General features: G+C 45.6%; 3 protein-coding genes and 1 pseudogene across 6 annotated transcripts; all 4 read left to right on the forward strand.

Moving 5' to 3' along the window:
• Nucleotides 5085–6202, forward strand: LOC8081386 (annotated as a pseudogene).
• LOC8079489 (L-ascorbate oxidase) lies at nt 10694–12798 on the forward strand. The gene has a single exon (XM_002454877.2). The coding sequence runs from the start codon at nt 10816–10818 to the stop codon at nt 12577–12579; it is 1764 nt and encodes a 587-aa protein (XP_002454922.1). The 5' UTR covers nt 10694–10815; the 3' UTR covers nt 12580–12798.
• On the forward strand, nt 14492–20516 carry LOC8079490 (pentatricopeptide repeat-containing protein At2g33680). 4 transcript variants are annotated; one of them, XM_021455349.1, is made up of 6 exons: nt 14492–16857; nt 17018–17117; nt 17464–17573; nt 18922–19218; nt 19347–19494; nt 19934–20516. In XM_021455349.1, exon 1 carries the CDS (start codon nt 14621–14623, stop codon nt 16844–16846), a length of 2226 nt encoding a protein of 741 aa, XP_021311024.1. In that variant the 5' UTR covers nt 14492–14620; the 3' UTR covers nt 16847–16857; nt 17018–17117; nt 17464–17573; nt 18922–19218; nt 19347–19494; nt 19934–20516. The 4 variants fall into 4 exon arrangements, with proteins under 4 accessions (XP_021311024.1, XP_021311025.1, XP_002454923.1 ...); XM_021455350.1 differs by having other exon boundaries at nt 17021–17117; nt 18860–19218; XM_002454878.2 differs by having other exon boundaries at nt 17021–17117.
• LOC110434160 (F-box protein At5g65850-like) lies at nt 21058–22839 on the forward strand. The gene has a single exon (XM_021457941.1). The coding sequence runs from the start codon at nt 21202–21204 to the stop codon at nt 22591–22593; it is 1392 nt and encodes a 463-aa protein (XP_021313616.1). The 5' UTR covers nt 21058–21201; the 3' UTR covers nt 22594–22839.

The following is a 23432-nucleotide window of genomic DNA, read 5'->3' on the forward strand; positions in this document are numbered from 1 at the left end:
AATAGTTTCCGCGAAACAATTTTTTATTCATTTACATACATTCTCTATCCATTGTCTACCAATCACATCACTTCATGTCTTAGTTCTCATGTAGACACAGTTTTTAACTTAGACCCGGTTTATATGATTTTTGCTCTCTCTTCGATTACATTGCTACATCAGCAAAATGCTTAGGTGGCGGTAGAATTAATATCTATAGAAACTATGGTGGTTTCTGCATTGGGAGTGCCCTTAGAAACTATGTTTATACGAGAACCAAGATATGAAGGGATGTGATTTGTATAGAATGGAGAGAGAATGTATATGATTGAGTAAAAAATTATTCTATATAAACTATCCATGCATTAGGACCATTATTTGTACATATAGTGTCTATAAAAAATAGTGGGTATATATTATTGGGATTGTGCTAATAAGGAGCGTTTATTTTTCTAGAATCACCGAGTACATGCAATACATGAAACACACACATATATGCATATTAACGTATGAACACGCGTAGACCTTATCTTAATTAGTATGTACCTTCAAAAGATTGAGCCTACCCTGTTTTAAAGTTAATAAAGTTATCACAGACATCTTGTTATGAAAAAAGAATTTTATTAAATTTTAAAAACAATTTTAAAAAATACGAGCATGTGGCAAGTTGAGGAGGGAGAGACACCAACGAGTGTGTGGCTCTCATCTCATCTCAAGTATAATGGCTTTGCTATAGCTATCCCGTTGTTTCTACTTCAAGCTAAGCTATAGTGAAACGTACGCACGGGCAGCGACATGCATGCATCACATCGTGTCGCGTCGCTGGACCCCGTGCCCGCCTGCATCATCATCATATAAATAAATATGAACCGTTAGTTTAATTTCGATTCTTGGCAGTTGACAGTGACTTTTTTTTTTGGCTGTGGTCACCAGTCAATTCATGCATCATGATGCTACGTATACTGGTCTCCAAGTGTGGATGTTACTGATCAGAGAGAGCCGCCCACGCATGTTAGCAACCCGTGATTCATGGGCCTTATACTAGTAGTCTAACTCTACTCAGTTCGTTAAGGAAACTAACCACTTGTCCATTTTAAGATCCTGGGATTCTAGCTTAGCTATGCAGCTGCCGTGCATTGCATGCATGTTAATTGCTTTATCTACGCACGGGATACATGCATGCATGCATGCATGCATGCATATGTACAGATATTTGTAGATGCATGCATGTATCTACAGGGTTGCAAAGGGGGAGTATCAGGGACGATGTACACTCCCGGTGCTAAAACTAGGAGAATTTGTATATGTATTTATTATTATATAGTGCTACCTGATGTGGCAAGAAAATTTTATTGTCGAAGATAGAGAAGGAAATGGTTTCATCTTGTTGTAGGCATATGAGGGATAAGAGGCAGTATCCAACAAAGACAATAGATCGAGGAAGCTCATTCGACTTCCCTGCAAAGGTGGTGCCAGCGCTGCAAAACAAGCGTCTTGTAGCTCAAAGCCTCTTTCGAGTGTGCCTGTTTTTAAGCGAGGTGAAATTCTAATCATGCAACGATTGGGTTTGGCTATGTGTAGACCTCCTAGCCAGGGCGCTTGCCAGAAGCATGTTGTTTGTATCAAACTCTTTTACCTTAACTACAAAGATGCACAAGTTTTTTACGTATCGGAGAAAAAGAAGTTAGGAAATGATATTGATGGCACTTCTTCTGCTGCTCTTTGTCTAGCCGGTCATCTTGTCAGCGCTGCTCCAACCAATGGTTCGTAGGATGGCTCGCTTGCATCCCTACCAATGCCACTCGTATATACTCCCTCCGTCACTAAATACTGCTATTTCTAGGAGAAAATTTTATCCACAAATATTGCTATTTCTACTAGTATACTCAGTCCATCAGCCCATTTAATTTCTCCTCGGAACTTCCGTAGTCCACCAGCTCATTTAATTTCTTCTAGGGAGTAGTACTTTGGCGTATGGTAATTGTTTGAGCCTGTATAGTTAGCACTAAATGTAGCTCGTTGGAACTAGAAAACCATGGCTTAACGTGCATGATTAAATGGTGGAACCTAAATTAATTGAGGGTAGAATGGTCTTTTGTTTGCCACACTAATCTGTCTGAAATCTGCTAGAAATAGTAGTATTTGTAAACGGAGGGAGTACTTCAGTATCAATGATCGATGCTAATAATTAATGAAACACTTAGATTAATATCAGAAAACATTATGAAGCATCGACTGGCCGGGATCCACAATAGAATATATATATATATATACATGACATTTGTTTAATGCAAAATATAGAAGATCCCACACCTTTGCTCACGGCTAGAGCTGATCTGTACATTTCAACGTACGTCAGCATTCAGCACGCAAGCAGGGTAGTTACGGCTATGAAAGGAACGTCGTGTAATGAGGACCACTAATCCACAAACGAAACTAGTAGGCGCCTTTGAGTAACTGTCATGGATAAGAAAAGTGAAAGTCAAATTAATTGCGTGCTCCCTCAGCTAGGTTTTCCCTGCACCATCCAAATAGGCGTGAAGTAAGGCAACAAACATATACTCCCTCCTTTAAAAAAAACACATATATAAACCATCTTAATTAGCGTTCTATCCTAAGTTAAGTTTCTCGATCTAACTCCAATCAGCTTAATGGAAAAATAAATCAACAGGTATAGGATCAAACTTAATTATAGTTTTTAAAACATTTATTGATAGTGTATCTATTCATTGTTGTTGTAGCCAAGTGTTAATATACTTTTTTTTTGGCCGAGTTGGTGGACCTGGGAAGTCATTGCCTTCGGGGCAGCAGCTATGTGCATCGCCTGAGCTTCAGCTGTTGGGGCCCAGCAGCAGTTCATCGACACACACGATGATAGTGACAACGGCTTGGCCGATGTGTCTCTGCCTGCAGAATCCGAAGCTGAGGAGATCCAAGGCACTTTTAACGGTGATATCGGTGCGACGGAGTGTGAGGCTGGCTACTAAAAATTAATAAGGCCTCGAACCCAATTATCTAGGCACAAAATGTGCTAATGCAAAAGTTTAGTGGATCAGTTTGCGTGCTCTTTGTAAATGCAAACTGTACGGTTAGTTATTTTTTCATTTATATTTAATGTTTTATATATGTGTTCAAATATTTAATATGATAGAATAAAAAGTTTTTAAGTGAACACTAAACAGGCCTTAACAAAAAATTATCTAATATATTATTATATCATCATCTATCTATACACAAATATCGAGATTCCATATGTGCGGGGAGCTGCTAGCTTGCAGGGGGCGACTAATTTTTATTATTATTGCCTGACAAGAATCTTTTATTTATACATATATCGTGGATCGCTTACTTAAAAGTTAAAACATCGCAAACATATACACACACATGGAGATTTTAATTAACACAAAAACTAGTGACCACTGCCATATATAATCTGCTTCTGGCTGGCAGTGGCATGCATGTCGGCCTGCCTCTGCCTCCCCGGCTGCATGCATATATATGCTTCGGTCGCCCGTCGCGCGGCAAGCCAGCCACCGGCCACTGCAAGAACCACGAGGCCGGCAGACGGTCAACTAGGAGACGATTTAATTTGGGCCTTGTTTATTTATAAATTTTTTTGTAAAATATGAATAATAGCACTTTTGTTTGTATATTTGATAAATATTGTTCAATTATAAACTAACTAGGCTCAAAAGATTCGTTTCGTAAATTACAGTTAAACTGTGTAATTAGTTATTTCTTTAATCTATATTTAGTGCTTCATGCATGTGGCGCAAGATTTGATGTGATGGGAATGTGAAAAATTTTATAAAATATTTTGGAAACTAAATAAGGCCTTGTTAGCATCATGGCTAGTTGCCAACCAGAGACTAATTAGATCATCATGGTCACGGACACGGATCATGCAAACTCAATTGACGCGCTTAATTAAACTATCTTCCGTCGTTGCTGCTAACTGCAACTAAAACTTAATTATACACATCCATGCATGCATCGTGTACTTTAAGCATCCATATATATGACTAACGAACATGCATAACGCCGCCAACAAGAAGACGTGCAAAGCAGAGAGTTGTCGATCGTAGCCGTCGGTTTCTTCCGTGTCTGCACTCTGTTGGTAAAGTCACTAGCTACTCGATCAGGTATGTACAATGTGTGTGTGTGAGGAGGTGCTCATTGGGCAAATAAATAAATAAATAAATAAATAAATAAATAAATAAATGATGTCACAAGTGTGCGAGCTTGTTAGCTACCGTCGTCGTTGTATACCTAACTGCCTGCCTGTCGCATATGACATCACAAATACAGGATTTCTCACACAGACGACCTCCTGGTGGGTGTCTACTTGTTTTGGTTTTTTGTTTTTTTAGTAAAGGTGTCTACTTGTTTTCATCTAGTAGGATGCTGCATGCACAGGCAATTTTGATAATTAACATGGATGGAGTAAAGTCCTAATGATAATATTTGCCACAATCAAAGCATGTGAGACGACGCTAAAAATCAAACTATGTATGTAGAGTGGAGCGAACAATAATAGACGGGTTGCTCCAACTATATATAACCATCCGTGTGTGGAGGATCCTACAAGAGGTTCAGCTTGATCCGGTCTAGGAAGACCGTTTTCGTTTGGCAATGGTCGGTTGATGGTGGCTTCACCACATCGTCGGCCTACCGTGCTTTTTCCAATGGAGCGACGGCTATGCCAGGAGCCAAGGAGCTCTAGAAGGCCAAAGCGCCGGCGCGGGTTAAGTTTTTCTTCTAGCTTACCCTGTATCAAAGTGTCTGGACGACAAAACGGAGAAAATGCCATGGGCTGCAGGATGACGATGCTTGCGGGTTGTGTAGTCAGGAGTCGGACAGTTGAGAGCACCTTTTTCTTGGATGTGCGTTTGCAAAGTTGGTCTGCTTTGCCTTGCTAATGCCGCTCGGCCTGGGACACTTAGCGCCCAATGAATCGGAGGACCTGGCCTCTTGGTGGCTAAGGCAACGCCTTCTAGTCGTAACACAATTTTGACAGGCTTTCGATTTTTTAGTGTTGCTTGTTACCTGGAGTCTTTGGAAAGAACGCAACAATCGAGTATTCCAGCGGCTGGCTGTCCGGGCGCATGAGCTGCCAAGTAAGATTGTGAGCGAGGCAACTGTTTGGGTAGCAACGGGTTTCTCGCCGCTTGAGGCAGCTGCGTCACTTTGGTCGCAAATGTAATCGTAAGAGCAACTCCAGTGGGCCTCCTAAACAGGTCTCTATTCTAAATTTTAGGAGTTTGAGTGAAAAAAACAATTCCAGTGGGCCTCCTACTTGGGCTCTCATTTTAGGAGGACTCCCAAATTTTACTCAGAGGCCCGCAGGAATAGGAGGATCCTATCCTCTCGCCGGCTTCGGTCTCCCCTTCGATGCCCCCGACGCTATGCCGCCGCCGCCTCCTCCTCCTTGCCCTCCGTGCGAGCACCCCCTCCTCTCCAGGCGCAGGACGGGTGTGGCGAGTTCATGCCGTCGCTGGAGGCCGACCCGGCGGACCGGAGCTCGCTTAGGTGCGCCACGTGCAGGTGCCACCGCAACTTCCACCGCCGGCTCGCCGAGCTGCCGCGATGCGCGGCGAGGAGACGCCGGACGACCGCCTGCTGGCCGCCTTCGACGAGGAGACCGAGGAGGAGTCGGACGAGGGCTCGGATTTCGACGAGGACCGCCCGATGTCGCCGCTATCGGGGCCAGCCTTGCCGTCGCACGGCTACCGCCAGCAGGCCGCGCCGGCGCCACACATGCTCCTCGGGCTGAGCACTGGTGCGCCGAGCCCGGGCGTCCAAACCCCCTGCGGTGGCGCCGAGGCCGCCGCCGCCGCCCGCCTCCCTGGGGCGCCGATTCCGCAACAAATTCAGCGCGGAGCAAAAGCAACGGATGCACGCGCTGTCGGAGCGGCTGGGCTGGCGGCTGCAGAAGCGCGACGAGGCCCTGGTCGACGAGTGGTGCCAGGAGATGGGCGTCTTCAAGATCTGGATGCACAACAACAAGCACAACTTCGTCGGCGGCCACAACGCGTGCCGCAACGCTTCTGCCTCTGCCGCCACCGCGGCGGCCGTCCACCACCATCCGTCCAACCATGGACCTGGATGGGAGCTTGGGCTCCTGCGTGTGCGCGTGCGCAGGCGCCGCCTCCGCCTCCTCCCGCTCCCACGCAGCGCGGCCACTGATGGTTACGGCGACGAGCAGGCGGGGCATCGTGGATAGGGGCGTGCGTGCGAGTCGAAGCTGGAGCTGGCGTGCGTGCAGCATGTGAGCAGATAGGAGGTTGTTGGGCTGGAGTTGAAGTAAATTTTGGGCCCCTGTTATATGCAGCCCAGCATGCAAATGAAAAAAATAGAGGCTCAATTTGCATGCTGTGCTGGAGTTGCTCTAACAATAGAGACCTAGTAGCTAGGTTTTGCTTTGGTTGTCGTCTGCTATGGCTGCTCGCCGATAGGGACTTCTTGTTGTACCACTTTTTTCTCTTAATGAAACACGGGTGAATTGCTTGATCGTGGAAAATATATATAACCATCAAACTAAGGACATGTTGGCATGAGATCTTTCTAAATTAGTGCTTCTATGGTGGAGGAGCTTCTCTAGTAGAATCGAAGCACTATGTGTGGGGGTATAAACCCCTATACCCTTACGGCTAGACTTGGGCCAAGAGACTTGGCCCATCACGAGATAGTTCGAGGCTTGATCCAACTGCTCGGAGTTTCGCGCAAGGAAACAAGACGCGGAGATCAAGCAGGACTCTAGTCGGTTAGAATAAGAATTGATATCATGCTATCTATGGCAATTGTAACCGACTAGGATTAGTTTCCAGATCTGTAACCCTGCCCTCTGGACTATATAAAGAGAGGCAAGGGACCCCCATAGGGAAAAAAACTCAATTCAATCCACAGCAATACAATCAGACGCAGGACGTAGGTATTACGCCCACACGGCGGCCGAACCTAGATAAAAACCTTGTCTGTGTTTTGCGTCACCATCAAGTTCGTAGCTTGCGCACCTGTCTGCCGATAAACTACTACCGTGGGTATACCCCAAGATAGACTGCCGACTAGCTTTCGTCGACACTATGTAAACAAAATGGTTTCACAAAACTGTTTCGTAAAGTTTTTAAGAGGACAGGCTATTAGAATTGTTTTCCTTTTGCTCCAGCTCTAGGTGAAAAAAGCTGCCCTGGCTACATAATACAGGAGTATCAAGAAACCCTACTAAGACTACTCCGCTAGTTGTAGTTTTAAAGAAGTCATTTTTCATAACCCGTATATTAGTAGGGCTTGTTGATATGTTGGAGCAAGTCCTTCTAAAAGTCTTATGGGATGACCTTAATGATGTCCCCAACAGCGCCAAAATCGTCAGCCTACCTAAATTTCTATTGGGCAGAAGGGTATTAGAGCTAAAGACGAAAGAATAAGGATCTATTTGACAGGGCTTCTCTTCGGCTTCAGCCTTGGCTTCTCCAGAGGAGCCCTACCAAATGTTTTTCTGGAGAAGTCATTTTTAAATAAAAAGCAAAGAAGTCGGAGCCGTTTCGGCGAAGCCACAATTTGCGGCTTCACCGAAATGGCTCCGGCTCCTCTAAAGAAGCTCCTCTTGAGGAGCCCTGCCAAACAGGTGAATAGCATGTCTTACACGGATTTTGAAAAAAAAAAGATAACTCTGGGCGTTTCATAAAATGAAACTCTCCATTAAAAATGAGAGTTTCATCTAAATTTTATTTTATTTCACATGACATGATAGTCTTGGAAACAATGCTATAAAACTCTTTAGTGAGACTGACCTTATAAGATGAACCTTTTGAGTTTAATTAGTATATGATTGGACACTAATTGTTAAATAAAACGCAACTAAACACGTACTTACTCCACGTACGCGCGCGGCCATGCACGCACATGACCATATGGGGTGTGCATGCGAGTGCCAGCGCGTACACGGCACACGGCGCGCTCTCCGATCCTACAACGCCCATGCATGCATGTCGTCGCATCCATTTGCATTTGCAATTGCATTTGCAAGCAAGGGGCATGCATGCCGCCGCCAACTTGCCCTGTGTGTCACGCGCTTGCTTTTAATTACTTTTTGTTATCGTTAACCGACCGGCCGAATCAACGAGGGATTCGCGTCGCATCCTCCATCCTTGGAGTCGGCATCCGTGCCTGCACTGCATGCCTTGTGGTTCTCCAGTCATGGTCGTCCCCGTTCAAGCCTCTAGCATTCGACTTCTTGGGCCAAGGCCAACAAATTCCTCGACGGCAGGGCCTTGCCGGCCCTTGTTGCACCACAACAAACAGGCCAATGGAAAGGCTCTTGCGAACAGCAGAGGCCCTCCTTTCCTTTGTGCTTCCGGCACAGGACCACGCACCAGTTATTTGGTGTTTATTAAATCACATATATACACTGTAACAAAGTTAAGCCAAGGAAAAAAAAGCTTAGGGCATGTTTAGTTCCTCATGGAATGCAAAATACCAACTAATTTGAAATGATGGAATGAAAAATGCTAAAGTTTTCAAAGTTATGTTTAGTTCCATCCAAAATGCAGAATATATTGCCCTCGATGGCCTCTTGAGGTTTTTTTCGGCTTTTTTCCCCTCTTGAGATCAAAATCTAAAATGGAGAATAGTCACCTTTTTGCTAAAAATTTTGCATGGTGTTTAATTCCATTCAAGGAGGAGGAATCCATTATTTTAAGGAACATTTGGCCAAATACCCTGGTAATGTAGCTGCATGTAAAAAGGTTAATCCTGAGGTAGAGCATGCAATGTATCAAAATATTGAAGATTGGAATACGAAGAAAAAGAAGATGCAACAGGAATATGAGGAAGAAAACCAATATGAGCCAGAACCTGGAGAAGAAGATGTTGTTGAAGTCCCCAATACTAATGCAGCACCATCACGTCGTGTTGCAGCTGCATTAGACAAAAGGAAAAAAAAAGACCAGCGGCTACTCCTAGCGTTGGCAAATATTTCAAGCCTAGAACTGGACCAGGGGATCAACCAACAATTAAGAGTGTTCTTTAAGGAGAAGCAATCAAAGAGAAGACAGATTTGTGTGTGAAGTGAAGTGTGAATCTCATGTTATCAGTTTATCACGCACTTTGTATTTTGAATTTGAGACCATATCATTCTATTTACATGATGTATGCACATTGCAGCTGTGCAATTAAATTATGTTGTTCAATCTGTCAATTATTATATTATATCGTATAGTTATATAGGTTCAATGCTCAAATTTTAATTATATCATATTTATATATACCGGTTCAAACTATTTGTGGCCGGTTCGATTTGACCGGTGCAAAACAATTGAACCATCGGTTCAACCAGTTTTAAACGGCTGGACCAACGAACCATTGAACCGATGGTCTTGCCAATTTGATTTTCGATCTGGTCCTAGTAACTATAGCTGTTGGTGGTGGAGTTATCGCCGGGGGACAAGGAGGTCACACTAGAGTGGGCTACGGATGTCCTCATACTATCTCCTATACTATTTCAATCGTCGGCGGCCAGAGGAGGAGAGAGTGGAGGCGCTACTGCCAGTGGCAGATCCAGAATAAAAGTTTAGGGGGGACTGTAGTTCAAATGGGGTTGAAGGTACTAAGATGCAAAACTAATGCCATTTGAATTTTTTGTGGTAGCAACGTCCTTCCAACTTCTGTGCCATATTCTAAAGCTATCGGGGGAGGCTTTTAAGGGCTTGCCAGCAGTAGGGGCTCAAGCCCTCTCCGGTAGATCCATCCATTCAGATGAGGCAATTAAGCCGGAACCACTAGATTCACCCCTGTGTAGGTAATGCTTTCCTAATCGTTAAATGGTAAACAGTTGGTCACTTGTCGTTTAGTCATTATTCGGGCTAAACAGTCCATTAAACAGGCTAGACAGTCAATTAAACGGATTAAACAAATAATTAAACAGAAACGGTGTACCACTGTGTAGTGTTTAAACGACGTTTAAACGGTCTAAACGGCTGTTTAGATGAACAGTGCCGGTAGGTGAGGCATTCATTATGACCACGTTGCCAATTACACTAATATATTACAATATATTAAAAAGTTAAGTAGGGACCTTGCTTGCACTCATTCATGGTCGTTACTCAAGGTTTGTTTGTCTAACGGTATCACAGGCCGGTCCTGGAGACAAAGCACGAGCTTTCCATTAACATGTGTAGAAGTACGGTCAACGATCAATCGAGACCTGGCTTAGGTGGCGCGCACACGAGCACGAGCTAGCTTTTAATTGGTCCGGATCTAAAGAAAAACTACTCGGCCAATGATTGATTATTTCTTGTTCCATTCACTGTATGTAGTATGTATGTATACACACTAATCAAACTCGACTGCGCGTGTTCATTGCTGCTTGGACTCGGTCCTTGTTGACACGCAACGCTCCATTATTGATTCGTTCGCGAGAGAGGGGCGGTGTGAGTTACTAGTTCGGTTCGGCCGCGTCGCGCGCGGTTGGAGAACTCAGCATAACGATCGACGGCTAACAACTTTTTTCTCCGCGTCGTGTGCTTTTTTGAAATTGTACACTTGAAGTTTTTTTAAAAAAACAAAAATGGTAGACTTGAAACACTTGTCCAAATTGAGCACATGCACGCACGCACGCATGCGAAGTGCAGAGCTTTTACACTTGCACCCGACCGGTTCGCACCACAGCACGTATAAAAGGCCCCTGTGGCAGCACCCAGGCTCAACACTACACACACTGACACACACACACACACCAAGCAATATCACCTAGCTAGTACTAGTAGCTAGCTTCTTCGACCAGTACGTTCTCTTCCATCGTTCTCGATCAGTTTCTCACGACCGACGACGTACGACACAATGGCACCGCCGCGGCGGCCACTGCGCATGCCCGCCGCCGTCCTCCTCCTCCTCGTCCTCTGCGCGCTGGCGGCGCTCTCCGTGTACGCAGAGGCCAAGGTGCACCACTACACGTGGGACATCGCGTACCACTACAAGTCCCTCGACTGCGTCGAGAAGCTGGCGGTGACCATCAACGGCGAGTCCCCAGGTCCGACGATCCACGCCACGCAGGGCGACACCGTGGTGGTCACCGTGCACAACAAGCTGGAGACGGAGAACACCGGCATCCACTGGCACGGCATCCGGCAGATCGGCTCGCCGTGGGCCGACGGCACCGTGGGCGTCACGCAGTGCCCCATCCTCCCCGGCGACACCTTCACCTACCGGTTCGTCGTCGACAGGCCCGGCACCTACTTCTACCACGCCCACTACGGGATGCAGCGCGTGGCCGGCCTCGACGGCATGCTTGTCGTGTCGTCGTCGTCGGTGCCCGACGGCGGCGTCGCGGCGGAGCCGTTCACCTACGACGAGGAGCGCACCGTCCTGCTCATGGACTGGTGGCACAAGAGCGTGTACGAGCAGGCCGTCGGGCTCGCGTCCGACCCGCTCAGGTTCGTCGGCGAGCCTCAGTCCCTGCTCATCAATGGCCGAGGAGTGTTCGAGCCGTTCCACTGCTCGCGCGCTCCCAACGGCAGTGGCGACGCCGCCTGCAACAGGCCCCGCCCTGCTGGATGCGCGCCGCCGACGCTCTTCACGGCCGTGCCGAGGAAGACGTACCGCCTCCGCGTCGGCAGCCTGACGTCGCTGTCGGCGCTCAACTTCGCGATCGAGGGCCACTCCATGACGGTGGTGGAGGCCGACGGCCACTACGTGAGGCCCGTCGTCGTCGACAGCCTCTACATCTACTCCGGCGAGTCCTACTCCGTGCTGGTCGAGGCGGACCAGGACCCGTCCCGGAACTACTGGGCGGCGTCCCACGTCGTGGCCCGGGAGCGCAACACGACGAGCGCGGTGGCCATCCTCAGCTACGCCAGCAACGACCCGCGGGCGGCGCCGCCGACGCCGCGGCCGGAAGGACCCGCATGGGACGACGTGACGGCCCGGGTGGAGCAGAGCAGGTCCCTCGCCGTCGCGCACCGGGACCACGTACAGCCCGTGCCGCCGCGGCCCGACCGCGCGCTCCTCCTCCTCAACACGCAGAACCGGATCGGCGGCCACACCAAGTGGGCCATCAATGGCGTTTCCCTCGCGTTCCCGGCGACGCCGTACCTGGTGTCGATGAAGCGCGGCCTGCGGGGCGCCTACGACGACGCGCGACCCCCGCCGGAGACGTACGACTACAGGAGCTACGACATCGGGAGGCCGCCGGCGGCGAACGGGACGGTGGCCAGCGCCGTGTACCGGCTGGCGCTGGGGTCGGTGGTGGACGTGGTGCTGCAGAACACGGTGGCGCTGAACAACAAGAGCGAGACGCACCCGTGGCACCTCCACGGGCACGACTTCTGGGTGCTCGCCTACGGCGACGGCAAGTTCGACCCGGAGACGGACACGGCCAGGTTCAACCTGAGGGACCCCGTCATGAAGAACACGGTGGCGCTGCATCCCAAGGGGTGGACGGCGGTGAGGTTCGTGGCGGACAACCCCGGGGTGTGGCTGTTCCACTGTCACATCGAGGCGCACGTGTACATGGGCATGGGGGTGGTGTTCGAGGAGGGCGTGGACAAGGTCGGCCGCTTGCCCAAGTCCATCATGGGCTGTGGACGATCCAGGACCCTGCCTTGAGCTTCCCCCCCTTTTTTTTTTTTTAAAAAAAAAAAGCCTTGAGCTAGGTAAACCGGGCGCCGCCATCACATGACAACATTTTTTCGTGACCAATTCTTTATATTTGTGTACAGTTTGTAATAAGCCAACCAATTTGTTTCAATAATTTTTAAGACTGTATCTTGTACTGCTAGTACTGTTACTAAGTGATAAATAAAGCTCTTGGATTTCTTTTGATTTCTTTGAGCATCTTCATGAGTCTTTCTAAAGTTTACTTTCTGAATCATCAATTGGAGAGTCATTTATTTGAGTAAAAATCGTTTTCTATATCTTTATATCCTATAACAACTTTTCTATATCTTATGCATACTATAATGAATCATCTTTGTTCTCCAACTTTGGTTAGCGAGAAATTCGAAATAAAGGATGTAAATATTAGAATCGTCACTAACTCAAGATGCGATAATTTTCTAACAGTACATAAGGGACACACACAAGACACATATACCCGTGAATCATCCTTTAACGATGGAATGTAATTTGTGTGTTTCACATCTAGTTCTTAAATTACCTGAGTTCATATCAAGTACTTCCTCTACTCCTTTTTAAGTGTCGTTATGGTATTCATTCATGTAGGGCTAACCTTTTATGTTCAACTAGAGTTGTAGAAAATATTAGTAATATTTATATCTCCAAATAAGTTTTTAAGTCCATGTTGAATCTATCTCAGTCTTCGGGTGGAACCAAACTGGTCTAGATTAACCCCATTTGACTATTTGGTGGGCCATCATAGTGTGTTTGGACACTGCCCCTAGGGTCAAAAAATCAACCTTTCTGAGTTTTGGAAACTAACTTTTAGTTGAAAACATAATCTTGATAGCTTTGAAAAATTATTAAAAATCGTCAGAGGTTCTAGAGGAAATCCTATTTATAGATCACAAGGAATTCAATAATTTTCTAGAGTTGAAAATAGGTTCCAAAAGTCTAAATAAACCCACCATTAAAATTAGGAAGAAGGAAACACTTTTAAAAAGTTTTTAAATACTATTAAAATTAAGTTGCATGTATCGAATAATCCTGTACCATTTGAATGAGAACCTAATTCTGAATTGAAGGCCACTTTATATTGAAATAAATTGTCTAATTCTGAACAAGTTTGTAGAAAAAACTAACCAACATTAAATTATTTTTTGTTAATTTGTCCATGAAATATATTTTCCATAGTGCATTTATTTGAGCTTACATATTTTTTTTGAAAAAATATCTAAAATAAAATTAGAGAAGTTTGACTTGGGACAAATGTAAAGTTACGTCAACTCTTATTGCAACCGTGTGGCTTGACAAGTTGACATCATAAATCTAGATTTTGGCTTTCAAATTTTGATCTTATTAAGTCATACATTTTTCATGTAATGTTGAATTAAAACTCTAATGCTAGCTAGTCATGTTACTTTTTTTTTTCAAAGCTCCCCGCTGTATCTTTACAAGAAAAGAAGATTCTAGGTTCTAAATTGCACTCTTGGTTACGAAAGAGTATAAACAATTATTCAATATTAACTTAGGTTCTAAATATGTGTGCTCATGGTTCATTTATTTAAATTTTACAATCCACTTTTCCAAAAATGTGGTTAAAATTAGAGAAAGTTATTTGACGTTGACAGTTGTGAACTACTAGTGCAATTGTATATAATTGAGAATGTGGGGGAACAACTCATATTAATCGTACATAACGTAACCGTTGATCTCTAGTATTGCCAATAGCTACGGAGAGAGAGCGTGGGCGAACACGTAAACCGTTGGAATCTTTGGAAACCGAGGAAAATACGGCCCATTACAGTGAAAAAAGAGTGGGCCTGTTCCTCAAGGCCCAAGGCCCTGGCGGTGGCGAGGTCATCGTTGCTTTGCGCCTCAATTTATTTTCTGCGGCGGCGCCCAGCGAGGTCTTCTTGTTTGCTCCTCCTCCGGCAGTCCTCGTCAAGACGGTGGCGAGCCTGCCGCGCGCAGAGCCTCATCCGTCCCAACTCCCAAATCGACCCGAACCCATTGCAGACCAATTCATGCCATGGCTGGTGCGGCGCCACCCGCCCTGCGCATGTCGCACGCGCAATTCATCGAGCACCTTCGCTGTGCGGCCTCGTCAGTCCGCACCCGTCGCGCCGGCGACGCTCTCCACGGCTGGGCGCTCAAGTCCGGCGCAGCCTCCCACACGCCTGTCTCCAACTCTCTCATCACCTTCTACTGCTCCCCCCCGCGGCCCCTACTCGGCGCAGCCTTTGCCGTCTTCGCCGACATCCCCGCCGGCTTGCGCGACGTCGCCTCGTGGAACTCCCTCCTCAACCCGCTCTCCCGCCACCAGCCCCTCGCCGCTCTCTCCCATTTCCGCTCCATGATGTCCTCCACCGACGCCGTCCTCCCCACGCCGCACTCCTTCGCCGCCGTGTTCACTGCCGCCGCCCGCGTGCCCTCCGCGTCCGCTGGCGCCGTCGCACACGCGTTCGCGTGCAAGCTGCCGTCCTCCTCTGGCTCCAATAACGTCTTCGTCTCGACCGCCCTTCTCAACATGTACTGCAAGCTGGGAGCTATTTCTGATGCCCGGAGGGTGTTTGATCAAATGCCACATCGGAATGCGGTGTCCTGGGCTGCCATGGTGTCAGGGTATGCCACAGGGAAGTGTTCTGAGGAGGCTTTTGAGCTCTTCCGGCTGATGCTTCAGGAGTGCCCATTGGAGAAAAATGAGTTCGTCGCCACAGCTGTTCTTAGCGCAGTTAGCGTGCCACTGGGTTTGCTTATTGGGGTGCAGTTGCATGGGCTGGTATTGAAGGATGGCTTGGTGGGATTTGTGTCCGTGGAGAATTCACTTGTCACAATGTATGCCAAGGCTGAGTGTATGGATGCAGCAATGGCGGTGTTTGGCTCATCTAAGGAGAGGAACTCCATCACATGGTCAGCAATGATCACGGGGTATGCTCAGAATGGGGAAGCAGATTGTGCAGCTACGATGTTCCTACAGATGCATTCGGCAGGTTTCTCACCAACTGAATTCACCTTTGTTGGGATACTGAACGCATCCAGTGATATGGGCGCATTGGTGGTTGGGAAGCAGGCACATGGTTTGATGGTGAAGCTTGGGTTTGAGAGGCAGGTTTATGTGAAGAGTGCACTGGTGGACATGTATGCCAAGTGTGGCTGTACTGGTGATGCGAAAGATGGGTTTCACCAATTGTATGATGTCGATGATGTTGTCATTTGGACAGCGATGATTACTGGGCATGTGCAGAATGGGGAGCATGAGGAAGCGCTGATGTTGTATTCCAGGATGGACAAAGAGGGTGTTATGCCCAGTTATTTAACTGTAACTAGTGTACTCAGAGCATGTGCGTGCCTTGCAGCACTGGAGCCTGGGAAGCAATTGCATGCACAAATCTTGAAGTGTGGATTTGGTTTGGGGGGCTCTGTTGGAACAGCTTTGTCTACTATGTATTCAAAGTGTGGAAACCTTGAAGATAGCATGGTTGTGTTCCGAAGGATGCCTGATAGGGATATTATTTCATGGAACTCAATTATTTCTGGTTTTTCACAACATGGGCGTGGAAGGGACGCACTTGACCTGTTCGAGGAGATGAAGCTAGAGGGAATTGCACCAGATCATATAACATTCATTAATGTCTTATGTGCTTGTAGCCACATGGGCTTAGTTGACAGAGGCTGGTTTTATTTTAGGGCAATGAGCAAAGACTATGGTTTAATTCCTAAGCTTGATCACTATGCTTGCATAGTTGATATTCTTAGCCGAGCAGGCCAGTTAAAAGAAGCAAAGGACTTCATAGAATCAATAACTATTGACCATGGAACATGCCTATGGCGTATAGTCCTAGGGGCATGTCGCAGTCTACGAGATTTTGATGTTGGAGCATATGCAGGTGAACAACTGATGGAATTAGGTACTGAGGACTCATCTGCTTATATATTGTTATCAAACATTTATGCTGCCCAGAGGAAGTGGAATGATGTTGAGCGGGTGAGACATTTGATGAGACTCCGAGGTGTTAGCAAAGATCCAGGGTGTAGCTGGGTTGAGCTTAACAACCAAGTTAATGTGTTTGTTGTTGGGGAACAGCAACACCCTGAAGCGGAAAAAATAAATGTAGAGTTGATTAGGCTAGCGAAACACATGAAGGATGAAGGGTATCGTCAAACATATAAATTCCTGTTTGACGATGAACTGGATGCACTAAGAGAACGTCATGAAGAACAACAATTGGAGTTGATATCAACAGCGTTTAGCTGAGTTCCCAAGTGGTAAGAAAGGTTACTACTGTGATTATTTCAACCAAAAGGAGGAATTAAAAGGAAAGCTAAAAAAAATTGTAACAAAAAAAAGAATTAAAAGGAAAACTAGAAAAAAATTTAATGAAAAAAAATATTGCTCTAATGCTTGCTATGCTTGTTATTTGAGAAGCAGATTGGATTCCTACATTTATGATTACCTGTTGAAGAGGAACCTGCAGAACACGGCGAAGGCATTCCAAGCCGAAAGCAATGTGCCTCCGCTCCTGTTTGTGAGTGCTGTGATCAGATTATAAAACTATCTAGTTGTGCTGCTCTTTTAGTTTCGAAGCTTCTATCTTTTGGCATAAAGGGCCAAACTTTGATTCCTTGAAGCATTAGTTTGAAGCGAAGCACTGAAGTATTGGTCCATATTTATGTTTTGACTAACAGCAACAATAAAGCTTAGTCCCAAACAAAATTGGGGTAGGCGTTTGTATTTTGACTGACACCAAAGTAGGAGTTTTTTTTGGTCGGTTTGTGTCATTGTGTGTGTGTGTGGTGGTGGTGGTGTCATTATGAAAAATGTAATATAATTCCTTGTAATTGATAGTATTGCCTCTTTTTACATTGCAACAGCGATCGATGCACCAGGGGGGTTTCTCTTTGAATGGTGGTCGGTTTTCTGGGACATCTTCATTGCAGGGACGAACAAGAAGCATTCTGATTCTGCCACTTCTTACCTTCAGGTTCTTTTCTTGAGACAGTAACTTGTGGTTATTATAGAACATGCATCTTGATTATTACTTGCCTCATTGGGGCTTGCTTGTACTTCACAGGCTACACTTGGCAGGTTAACTGATATAATCTTACACAATACCTAGAATCGAAATGCTGAAATTGTTTTCATCACACGTGTCCCTCATGTATGCACAATGAATATACATTTCTAGGGCTGATTACATCCATATTAATTGGACAAGCAAAGCTCAAGAAAGTTGCTGAGGAAAAGGATGACAGATCAATTAATGTACCTAGGCAATAGTGTTTGGTTGCTTTCACATCATTCATAAGATTTTCCCATGTTGCAAAATAGAAGACAACTGTGTAACTGTCAAGTAAATGCCACGAATTTGCTTGTTTAAAAAGTTTTGGAGCCGATGTATACCATTTCTCTCTGCGGTTAGTTTGTACTGCCTGGGTTTTCAGCTAGTTTTGCTAAAATGTAGCCTATGTGTAGTCCTCCAGCACCTGCTCTTAAGGTCGATTGCCACAGATCCTTAGTTTCTGCTTGGCAGTTTAGTCTCCTTGGTCGTGTTCTCGTATAGTCAGGTGTGTGTTTTCTAGGTAATTGGGTGTGTGTTCCGATGGGGCTCTTTCTCCTTGCTCTTGTACCATTTTTTCTCTCCTGCGTCATCTGAGAAAAATAGCTGGTTTTGCTAATTTTTGAGTAAAAGTTTGTGGATAATACTCAAATATTATGCACCTTTACCAATTCCCACTGTTGGCATGGATAGATGGTACTTGCGCCAACTTCCAGCTATTGGTCTTAGACAGCTGTTATTTACTTTGCAGCTGATTGGAAAATAGTAATCAAGGTCCCAACTCCCAAGAGCCCGATATTCTAGTTCCCTTCATGTGGCTACTAGCTCGTACTGGTTTATTTTCTACTGGCTATGATCTAGTGCGATGATTATCCGTGGCTACTTGTTATTGCTAGACATCTACTGTGAAGATTATGCAGTACTTCCTATCATAGATATAAATCCATCTAGGTTTGTCCTAAGTCAAACTTTTGAACTTTGACTATAAATATCTAAATTATATAGATTAACAAGATAAGTTTGACATTACTACTTGACTAGACTCGTTATAGAAACTACTTTTGTAATTCATAACTCTTTTCATTTGAAGTAATGTTTTCAAAGATATTGGTGGTCAACATTAGAGAAGTTTGACTTGGGAGAATTTATGACTTAGGTCAAAGTTATAGATACCTGTGATCAGAGGAAGTAACTACGACTTCTTTTGCCAGTTGCATTGTCTTGTACTCTTGTGCTCCTTTATATGATGGCATATAAATTTGTGCCCACACAGTCGATTAAAGCATGGGAGCAGCAGCAACAATCGCACCACCAGATCCAGCAGCGGCTCTTGCTACAGAGGCATGCACAACAGTATCCGCAAGAGCAGCAGCAGCACCGGCGGCAGCAGAAGCAACAGCCGCGCAGCTAAAACACTGATTTTACAACTAGTGCCCCGAATGGTACTGTTGCTGCTGATCCACCAGTGTGACAAAATGATATAGCTGCAAGTGCTTTATCTGCAAAGATATATGAGGATAGGATGAAAATTACTGTTCAGAGGGATGTTTCAGAAGAGGCTTCGATGAAGGTAATGTTCTCAGAATCTTGCTAACTGTAGTCAGCATTCATTTCTATATTAATCACTATAGTTCCCCTGTTATTGAGAAGAGATCACTTAAAAGCAGCCCTGATAGTCTGATTTCTTGGAAAATGCAGAGCCACACTAAGGATGTTGATTCCTTGTGCTGGGATCCCACTAGCGAATATGTGGTGTCCGTCAGTGAAGATACAGTGAAGGTGTGGTCTTTGAACGATGAGAGCTTTGTGAATGAGCTTAACTGCGGCGGGAGAAAGTTCACTTCATGTACTTTTTCCCATCCTACATGCCCATCCTTGCTTATCATTGGCTGTTACCAGGCAGCTTAGTTTCCCTCGCAGTTCATTCCAAAACTAGATTGCATGGACCTAGGGTGCCTGCCGTCAAATGGTGGTTTTCAACTTCATACACTGAATTTGAACTATTCAATATGTAGATTTCAGCTGCTGCTAATTCCAACCCCCCCTTTTTTTTGAAAGCTTTGACAGGCGCTCTGCCTTTATAGGGATAAAGGGGTGTTTATGTACAAGCGCTAGTTCTACTTTTAGTAGAGGATAGAATTATAGAAAAATGACCATCTTCTAACAGAAGTGGTACATACGAGTTAATAGTTTAGCACAATTCCATGACGACTGCAACTGCTATTTTTTCTACACCCTCTATTAATCTCTGAGGTATCTTACTCGTGGTCCTGTGCTGAATGCAGTCTCCGGGCTCTGGACATGTCTGAGGACCGGAGCATGACCATTGCAGGGCACGACAGCCTCGTCAAGCAGCAGCGCTGCGCCGGTCGCAACGTCCCCCACCCCGCAGGCTGTGCGCCGCCGACGCTATCTACGGCCGTGCCAGGGAAGACGTACCGCCTCCACGTCGACAGCCTGACGTCGCTGTCGGCGCTCAACTTCGCGATCGATGACCACTCCATGACGGTGGTGGAGGCCGGCGGCCATTACGTGAGGCCCATCGTCGTGGACAGCTTCTACATCTACTCCGGCGAGTCCTACGATAAAGATTTCGTTTAATATAAAGTGGGATCATCGGTCATTCGAGGTGTGCTAATTTTCTAACGGTACATAAGGGGCGCACACACTGATTTTTTTTTACTAATTAGTCCTTTATTTTATCAAAATTTCACATTTATATATCTGAGTGTCAAAAAAACCCATGTTTAGACCCTTTTCTCAACTAGTCTAAATAATGTATCTCTGTAATCATCGACGAGGGCTAGCTTGTGAAAACTCGAGTTAGTTTCCCATCATAATCATAAGTGGATAGACCAATTATAAACATAATATCAACTAACTCCTTGTTGACTTTAATCAGATATTAGAATTATAGGATTTTAGGGTCCTCAAACGTCAGAAAAAACACTATTAACTACAACAGTGTAATAAATAGTGGGCTATGGACATTAACTTATATGCTGATGTCATCGTCATCACAAAATAAATCTTAGCTTTTAAATTTTATAAATGGAAAACATAAATAGTACCGTCCTCTGTCCCAAATTGTAGGCCGTCTTGGATTTTCTAGGTACATAGTTTTTCCTATACATACAGATATATATAATGATATATAGTAAAAGTTATATATCTAGAGAAGTCAAAATGACATGTAAATTAGAACGGGTATATACTGTTTCTATCGTTTCCCTATGAATGTTCGAAAGTTTTTTTTCTCTTGTTGTAACGCATGCACGAGCTACTGACTACAAAATTTCTTATACAGTAATACATGTATCTAGGCTAATTAGTCCCTTGCCATTTTCTATATCGTTATTTTCAAACAGCCTTCTCATCCGAGTTTGCATCGACCACAGCTGTTACTCCGTATATTAGATACGGACTCTAGTCTAGACATAAATATATATAATATTGGCCTCTTGCTCGTACCCTAGCTATATAAGTATCTACCGAGGATCAATATATACAATCAGCATCAAAACATTAGTGTTTCCAACAATCTCTCGCTGCCATGGAAGACCCTCAGAAATCTGAAAACCGCAGGCAAATCCCCACCGACATCGTACCGAACATCTTGCTGAGGCTGCCGACCAAGGACTTTGTCCGGTCATCCTGCGTTTGCAAGGTGTGGTGCAGCATCGTCGCAGACCCCTCCTTCCGCAAGCTCCATGTGGCCCATCATGCCGCCGCCACCGCATCGTCGTCGGAGCCGGCGGAGGTCCTTCTTGTCACAGAAACCCGCGAGCCCGGAAGGAGCGACGAGGCCAGCGTCTTCAACCTTTCGAGTTCAAAGCCTTTGTCCCAGGTCGCCATCCCAAGCAGATACCGTCTCGCCGGCGTCTGCAACGACCTCCTGTGCTTCGCGCTCAACCACGATCAAGCGCCACCGATCGTGTGCAACCCCGCCACCGGCGAGACGCTGCAGCTTCCAAAGGCGCCACCGCTCCCTACAGGGGAAGAGCTGTCGCATCTCTTCGTCCTAGGGTTCAACCCACCGACCAAGGAATACAAGATGTTCCGGCTCTCCTTCCCACAATGGCACGGATCCAGACATGAGACAAATAGCTACATCGCCGTGTACACCCTGGGCGGCGGCGGCGGCTGGCGCCAATGCTCCTACCGCTCCCGGTTTCACCCAATCAAATCGCCGGCGCCGGTACACATCGACGGCAATATATTCGTGCCGGCGGCTAATCTACGCGCTCGTGCTGCGCGAATGTTTGTGCTCGATGTGGCCACGGAGACGCCCCGATTGTACCGTATTCCGTACAACTACAGTGATTATCACGAGAGTTGGGAGATGGTGGCCGACGGCTTTGATCTGAACGGGCAGATGTGCCTCGTCGTGAACGTCGGCTTCCATCCCCAGCCTCGCCTTAAGGCCCAGTTCTGGGTCATGCAGCCGCCTGGTGAGATTGAGGGCAAGGACGACGACGACAAGCTGTATTGGGATCTCCGGTATAGCTTCTTCCTCGATGGCCCCTTCGTCTTCAACAGGCCGAGGGGTGTCTGGATTGACCATACCCAGACCTTGTGCTACAGGGTTGGAAACTCTGTGTACAGTTATAACACGAGAGGAGGACACTCACCGTCCTCCAACGACGTCGTTGATTCTCTGTTGTTTGACCAACGACTCGAGCTCCCAGATTCTCCATGTCCATCGGTGTCTTCTTGTTGGTTGAAGTTTAGCCGGTGGAGCATCTGCGGAGGTTATCGCCCCAGCCTGCTCTCTCCTCTCGTCTTCGCGTTGCCACCATCCCAAGACGAGAAGGCGAATAAACGGCCACAGTTCGAGCACACTTTGCTACGTGCTCTCAGGGCGTCCGCAACAAGTAAGCCAAATCGCCAGCCTACGCGGAGCTCAGACAAAAGAAAAAAAGAAAAAATAGTTAACATACTCTAATCTGCAGAGCATGGGAGCAACAGTCAGAGAGAGTAAAATCATCGGATGGTGTGCGAGCTTTAGTGCTTCCAATCTCGCTAGTACTGTTCATTTCTCTGATTCTCTCTCTGTATGATTGGCTCACTGGCCCTCCTAGCTAGCACTGTGTCAGTCATTGCGGACGCCCTGAAGGTGGAGCTTGATGATGAGCATATCGATGAAATATGAGAATAAAGCCTTTGTGAAATATGTAACATGCAGATGAGGGACGACATGATTTTCCATATACTTTTAGCTTAATTATATATTGAGTGTCGTTCGATCTGGTCGCTAATGATTTGTAATGTTCAGACACATATGCTTGTTTTCTATCACTAGTATATAATATGCATCATGTTCATTCAGACACAAATTTGAGATGTTGTTTTCCATCACTAATATTTTATTTAGGTTTATACTTGTTAAATATAGATAAATCTGTAACTAAGCTGTATATATGATATAGTGAGTATGAAATTTTTACTATAGTTCAATCATACAATAATTAGCCTACCAAAATTTTTTATCACAATTGAACCATAGAAACTATGGCTATGAGTTATCCCAATTAATTACAAAAAGTCATAGATCTAAAACCACAACAAAAACTTTTTACTAAGCATACCATATATGTTTATTGTGTAGATCTACTCATGTGGAGTCCAACAAATTTGGTTTTTATTTTATTTTATGTTGTTTTTAATGATTTACCATGATTTTTCAAAGATTTATCTGAAATAAATAAAATAGAAAAAGACAAAACAGCTAGGGATGTAAGATGAACAGTTTTAAAAGTTGAGGGAGGTATTTTGATCGGTTTT

The sequence above is a fragment of the Sorghum bicolor genome, chromosome 3, assembly GCF_000003195.3.
Source record: "Sorghum bicolor cultivar BTx623 chromosome 3, Sorghum_bicolor_NCBIv3, whole genome shotgun sequence".
NCBI classification, from domain to species: domain Eukaryota; kingdom Viridiplantae; phylum Streptophyta; class Magnoliopsida; order Poales; family Poaceae; genus Sorghum; species Sorghum bicolor.